The 7,248-nt window shown below is 36.9% G+C and overlaps 1 protein-coding gene across 1 annotated transcript in view; it reads right to left on the bottom strand.

The window, feature by feature from the left end:
* Positions 1-2,367: 2,367 nt before the first annotated feature.
* Positions 2,368-7,248, bottom strand: part of LOC103525056 (E3 ubiquitin-protein ligase UBR4) — a 44,647-nt gene continuing 39,766 nt past the window's right edge. Inside the window, 4 exon segments of the mRNA XM_026820258.1 lie at positions 2,368-2,421; positions 2,658-2,997; positions 3,778-4,016; positions 4,449-4,667. Of these exon segments, the coding sequence (XP_026676059.1) occupies positions 2,368-2,421; positions 2,658-2,997; positions 3,778-4,016; positions 4,449-4,667 (852 nt within the window).

Raw genomic sequence — 7,248 nt, 5'->3', positions numbered from 1 at the left:
GCTGTCATGGAGAAGACGGACATTTGGGTCAGCTATCCGCGCCTGTTCTCTTTAATTGAATCTTCTGTTTAAACGTGGATAATGAGGGAGAAGAATATCCATAAACACCACCTGAGCGATTTTCCATTTCACCTGGATTTTATCCCACTCTGGTGTAAAGAACTTAATCACTGCGCGATACTCAATTTTACACACTTTCAAAACCTATCTGACACGTCACCTTCTTTTACCCGCCAAACAAAAACCAGTTAACGTATTTGAGTGATTTCTTCAATAACCATCATTCAGAAGTCTTGTCAATGCAGACCTATCGTTGAAACTTCCAAAATATAACCCCTTAGGTCGGACCGGAAACTTTTGGAACCAACTGTTAATAGCTTTATTTTTACATTATTTAAATTTAGTATTTTTAGTTATTTATTCTTACTTGTTTTATCTTTGTGTTGCTGTTTTTTTTTATTTGCACTGATCAAACATTGATGTAATGTGGTTGAGATAAAGTATCTTTTTAAGTAGAAAACGAGAACTTATCAATAAGAATACTCGGAGAGATGCCACTTTCCTGAATTTTCTTTTCCACTATGAAATAACTTAAAAAAAAAAAACCCCGTATCGTGCCAAAGTGATAAACTGTTTTGAATCAAAAATTAAATCCTTATTTTTATGTCCTAATGTTTGAGTTATTCTGGTCCCTACACAAGTCGGAGGTGCCAAACGAAAACACTTTCGTTAGTTAAATGGCTGAGCCTCCGATGCTAAATTTCTTTTTCATCTTACTACCCATTTGGGCAAGTGACTACGTTCCCATTTCAATAACTTCTTCATTGAACAATATTATATAATTTATAAAATATATACGTTTTATTAACTAAACATTCGTTTTCCCGTTCTTTTACATAAATGAAAAGTTATCTCAAATATGCCATTATTTGTAAGCTATGAATAATAATTTAAATTACTTGTATATTCGGTCCATAATATTTTATTTTATGTTGTATTTTATCCTTTCTTTACATCGTCAATATGAGTTTCCCTATTTATATTTTAGTTTTATTTGTTTCTAGTTACCTACTTTTTTTAATTCGAGAATATTGTTTTATTATTTTATGTATTTCCTGTCTTGTTGAATAATATTATATAATACGTAACCGATGTTAGTTTCCATTAAACCCTTTGATTAATATTTACTTTTATGTATGTGCATGCAATATTTTGTAACAAATGAAAATAATGAAATGTAAAGAATCTATGTACCAGGGTTGGGGAAAATTTGCAAGGCCAAAATTAGATAAAACCAAATCTATAGTAGTACCCATCATGATTTTATGTATTTTTCCACAGTAAATAGTATGCTACAAACTAAATGGTTGTAAGCCAAGTTTTAATGGAAAAAATAAGCCAGAAATGAAGTTGGTTACAGATATATTTTTTGGGGGGGTAAAAAGTGGACTTTTAAAAGTAAATTATCTTTTAGAAACAAAAATAGAGATACCTAGTTCTGAAGATGTTATTAAAAATTTAAATTGTAAATCGCTTAATACTGGGGATCCTTGTTAACAAATGACTTTCTGAGGGATAAAAAACTACAACTGACAATCACTAATCAGTGTGTGCGAAATATTCCATTTGATTTCTAGCTATTGGTAGAATGTATTGTGTGCATATTTTCTAGTATAGCATGAGCTTAAACCAACTCATTCATTGATTTCTAAATACTTAAATCTTGCTTGGTATTTTACTATCTCTGAGCAAGTTTAATTAAAATTAAACAGAAAAAATAATGAGCTTTACTTTCTTTTGAAAGTTTATCAAGTATAACAATAAAAAATACAATTCAGCTAAAATCCAAAAAACACCTTATGTTTTGCGGTATTTCACTCGTATATTCTGAAATGACGAGTATTACTTTTTAAGGACATGGTATAAATTGATTACCTAATAATCTTTTTTAAATAAACATAGGGAAAACTTTGAAATTTTGAAAACTAAGGAACCTCGAATCACCATGTGCCTTTAGGTTACTGTATAAACATTAGTACAAAGAATTTTATTTTACACGCAATTTTGCTTTCATTGTTAACCCTAAAGCTATAAAAATTATAAAGACCTAAATAACCTGACATTAAACAAAATAATAATACAGTGAATTTACAATGGACGTAACAGGTCGGTCATAAAAGCGTCAATGTCAGAGATTTCTTTCTTCTCAGGATCTGCAACACAAATAAAATGATCAATAAATTAGATTTAATCTACCTTTGAATAATGTGTCGTTTTACAAGAGCTTGCGTCTACATTACAAACAACGGCTTTGACCGACATCGGTGTTTTTTTAGGCTATGTCCATCGACCATTGTGTATCATACGCTAGTTAATATGGTCGAATTTGAATCTTGAAATCCTTAGATCTTCACTTGATACCTGATGGGGGGAAAATGAAATTTTTACTTCTGATACAGGAAGGCCTAACCCCTGAAGCGCCTAACACATGAAGAACTCAAACATCTAGCAGCAGATCGAGACTCGAACAGAGCTGCAGTATCATCAGTTTTGGCAAGCAACGTTCTACGAAATAAAAACGGCGGTAAAACACTCATCTTTTTACTTTCTATTTTTTTTTTTTTTTTAATCTTTCACTGTGCTAAGTTACCACATACCTGTTCCAGTCGATGAATCACAGGAATACACCTATCAGCCACAGCCGTCTGCGTGGGTTCATGATCATAGGACAACCCGGTCAGCAAATACAGGACATACTTCAGCGCAGGTTTACTAATGAAATCCTTCCAATCATCCTGATCCGGCTGCGAGAACGAAATACAGGGTGATTTCATCGGCGCGTGGCTCAGAATATACTGGGTAGCCTTTTCGACGACTCCGAGGGAGACGATGTGATCTTTGAGGGTGTTCCCAAGCGGGGTTCGATCGATGCCGGCTGTCATGCTGCAGAATATGTTCATGAGACGAGACTCTTCCGATGAGTGATTTTGATCAAACCTGAAATCAGACATGAAATTTATTAGGAAGAGTAAAAAAAAAAAAAAAAAAAAAAAAAAAAAAAGGGTCTCGGAACACTCTTCATTCCAGTCTTTCAGAGCTGACAGCACAGCCAGTTCATTACGTAGCGGTGTATTCAGCTTGAGTTTTATAGTGAGAAGTACTTGCTGGGTGATATTGTCACATAGCTCACTTGTAGCCACCGGATCATCACATACTAGATAGCATATAATCTGCTTCACATCAAACTGATTCTCAGAGGTTCCATGCTTCAGACTATGATGAAGAGAGAAGAGGTACAGGATAGAAGAAAACCAGCCGTTCCGAGTTTTAAGTTCATAGAGGGAACTGCTAAGGTCTTATCGTCCGAAAGCGATGAGAGAAGGAGGACCAAGATAGGAGAAAGCCAGCCGTGCAGAAAACGAACCTAATATATTTTGGATGAAGTCCACCCTAGGCGAGCATTGAATCCCCGACCTAGCGCTTACAAGGCAGACGCGCTACCGTCTAAGCTAACTAGGCTGGCAAGCCATTTTAATTTTTTGTTATTATTATTTTTTGGCGATTATTGATTAGGTTTATATTAGACATCCTATGGCTCCTATGTATTGACATTATTGCTTACCGGCAAGTATCCAAAAACATATAACGGTAAGCAGTAATGTCAATTAATATTTTTTTTTTTTTTTTTTTTTTTTAATCAAAAAAAACACGTAGTTGGGTCCTTTTTTTTTTTTTTTTTTTTTTTTTTTTTTTTTTTTTTGTACTGGAAACACGTACTTCTCAAAGTCCAAATCCGGTATGAAGTATTCCGTAAGGAGACTCATCTTCTCCTTGTTTCCATACGTGAGGGCTGCAATAACGCGGTTCAAGTTCTTCATAATATTGGGCTTGATTCCCACCATGGTAATCCATTGGAGAAGCGATGCTACGTGATCTAGACCGCCAAATGTTTTTGAGAATTCCGCAAAGTGTTCGGGAGTTTCCAGGGCAACTTTGGAGATGGTGCTTTCCATGATCTGAAAATGTAGGAGAGAATATTATCAGACTTATAACCAAGGAAAAGTCTTTCAAAATGAACTGTAATTTTAATAACATACTGTTTATTAATTGTTATGCCATCAGTCTGGCTGGGGGACTTTAAACAGGGAGTAGACCAGCCTAGTCTGGCTGGGGGACTTGAGATCTTCGTGTTATTCTTAAAAAATTGTCAATAACATAATGTTTATTAATTGTTATGCCATCAGTCTGGCTGGGGGACTTTAATAAATAGGGAGTAGACCAGCTTAGTCTGGCTGGGGGACTTTAAACAGGGAGTAGACCAGCCTAGTCTGGCTGGGGGACTTGAGATCTTCGTGTTATTCTTAAAAAATTGTGGCTCAACCAAGAACGAACCCAGGCCCTTCTGCTTACAAAACAAGCTTGCCAAAGCAGAGACGAAAACAACTTACCTCAAGCAGTTGTTCAGTGAGGACCGAATACTCTCCTGCTACCTTGAGGCAAAGCTGGAGTACCCCTAGTAACACTCCCATTGCGTTTAGCTCGGGCTTGGCTAACACTGCCTGGTTGGATTTGACTTTGACACACAGGCGCAACAGTTTGAGGATCACTTGAAGCAGTTGTCTGTCGCGGTTTAGATCGGAAATGCGAGCCAGCTGTTCAACGATGATCTGAAAAGATAATTATATTGTGATGTTACATTATATTGCATTCAAATGAGGGCCCTTTCTTGCGGAAGACTCATGTCAATTTGAAAACGGAATTATATTGTGTTGTGATGTTACATTATATTGCATTCAAATGAGGGCCCTTTCTTGCGGAAGACTCATGTCAATTTGAAAACGGAATTATATTGTGATGATACATTATATTGCATTCTGGCTGGGGGACTTCAAACAGGGAGTATACCAGCCTGAATTTCCCTTGCTAAAGAAATAGCAAAGGTTGAGTGCGAAGGGCATCCATTATTTTACACGCAATTTTGCTTTCATTGTTAACCCTAAAGCTATAAAAATTATAAAGACCTAAATAACCTGACATTAAACAAAGTAATAATACAGTGAATTTACAATGGACGTAACAGTTCGGTCATAAAAGCGTCAATGTCAGAGATTTCTTTCTTCTCAGGATCTGTAACACAAATAAAATGATCAATAAATTAGATTTAATCTACAGATTTAATCTACCTTTGAATAATGTGTCAATTCACAAGAGCTTGCGTCTACATTACAAACAACGGCTTTGACCGACACCGGTGTTTTTTTAGGCTATGTCCATCGACCATTGTGTATCATACGCTAGTTAATATGGTCGAATTTGAATCTTGAAATCCTTAGATCTTACGTCAAGTTAATATTCGTAGATATTAATAAATTATACTTAATTTATTTCCTCTTACCTATGAAAGCGAAGAAGGATTCTAGAGAGTTGAGAGGTAACAGCTTGTCCGAGTAAACACTCATGACATCTTCAGAAGCTTTGAGTAGAGGTTCGTCATTGTTTCGAATATAATCCGCTAGAGCCGTGGGCCACTGGTCATCTGAGCCTTCAGGGACATTCTGCAATGTAAAGGAGGTTCACAATAGAAAATTATAGAAAAAAAAGAAGGAATTTTTAACTGTGTTAAGCATACTTCAATGCTTGTCACAAATATCGTTCCCTAATTATTACACCTAGATAAATTCGTAAAGGAGGTTCACAATAGAAAATTATAGAAAAAAAAAGAAGGAATTTTTAACTGTGTTAAGCATACTTCAATGCTTGTCACAAATATCGTTCCCTAATTATTACACCTAGATAAATTTTATGACCTGACTTGGAATCGGACTAACAACCTCCACATCTAAAGTCCAACGCGTTAACCACTGCACCACTGAGGTTGGTGCAAAGGCGACACTTAGTAATGCTGTGATATCCACAAAACTTGTTGAAAGGCTCTGCTTTACCACACAGTTAATTTAATTAATTAACAACCTCCACATCCAAAGTCCAACGCGTTAACCACTGCACCACTAAGGTTGGTGCAAAGGCGACACTTAGTAATGCTGTGATATCCACAAAACTTGTTGAAAGGCTCTGCTTTACCACACAGTTAATTTAATTTGTACTTACCCCGAAGGCGATGACATAAATCTGATCAATGAGCGCAAAGAATATGGCCGTGCCCCTGTACACTTTCCACGCTTTCACTTGCTTCTCCTCCGCGCTAAACGTTCGACTCATGGGCAGACTGTGGTGAACATTGCGCACATGACACGTGAACAAAAGACGGCGCAAGTGTTGCGCACGATGTTTGCGCCACTTGGAGTGAGAGTGAATGGCAAGAGAGAGCACGGCAAAGTAGTGAGGGCCCTCTGCCTCGTAGCAAGCGTCGATGAGCTTGTCTGTGCTACTGGTTTCCAAGTACGTGCTCAGGTTTTGATCTTCCCGCTTGAAGCTTCGGGTTCTGGAACAAGAGGAAAGCAAGATTGATTAATGTGTACTTTGGTTTAGGAAACCGAACCATTATCGAATTTCCGGCGGCATTGGGTTAAGATAGATTGATTGAGGTTTTACGTCATTGCACAACTACTACAGTTAAGGAAATTAGGATATATTGATGGAGGTTTTAGGTCCATCTCTCTATAACTAACTCAGTTTAGGAAAGCAAGATATTTGGTTGCTCCTTCCCTCAGAATAATTCAATTATGTCAACGCAACCGGGGTTTTGCTGTATAACTACTTCGGTTTAGTAAATCAAGATTGATTGATGAGGGCTTTGCTGTATAACTACTTCGCTACTTTGGTTTAGGAAACCGAACCATTGTCGAATTTCCGGCGGCATTGGGTTAAGATAGATTGATTGAGGTTTTACGTCATTGTATAACTACTACAGTTAAGGAAATTAGGATATATTGATGGAGGCTTTAGATCCATCTCTCTATAACTAACTCAGTTTAGGAAAGCAAGATATTTGGTTGCTCCTTCCCTCAGAATAATTCAATTATGTCAACGCAACCTTCATCTAGATTTAATGCGGCTTCACTCTTTTCCTATGTAAATGATTTCTAAAAGGTGTGTCCAAACATAGTCGAACGGCCGTTGATCGACGCGACGAGGCAGTGTGGACGGTTCAGTCGACATCGGTCGACGAACGGGCGACTATGTGTAAACACACCTTTACACTAGGTAACTAATAATCTCAGAGGCATTCACTTACGTATTAATCACATAGAGAGCCATATGGATGAGGTAGGGAATAAGGTGCATATT

The sequence above is a fragment of the Diaphorina citri genome, unplaced genomic scaffold, assembly GCF_000475195.1.
Source record: "Diaphorina citri unplaced genomic scaffold, Diaci psyllid genome assembly version 1.1 scaffold134, whole genome shotgun sequence".
Lineage (NCBI taxonomy): Eukaryota > Metazoa > Arthropoda > Insecta > Hemiptera > Psyllidae > Diaphorina > Diaphorina citri.
The sequence above is the reverse complement of the archived record's forward strand: the minus strand, read 5'-3'. Positions and strand labels throughout refer to the sequence as shown.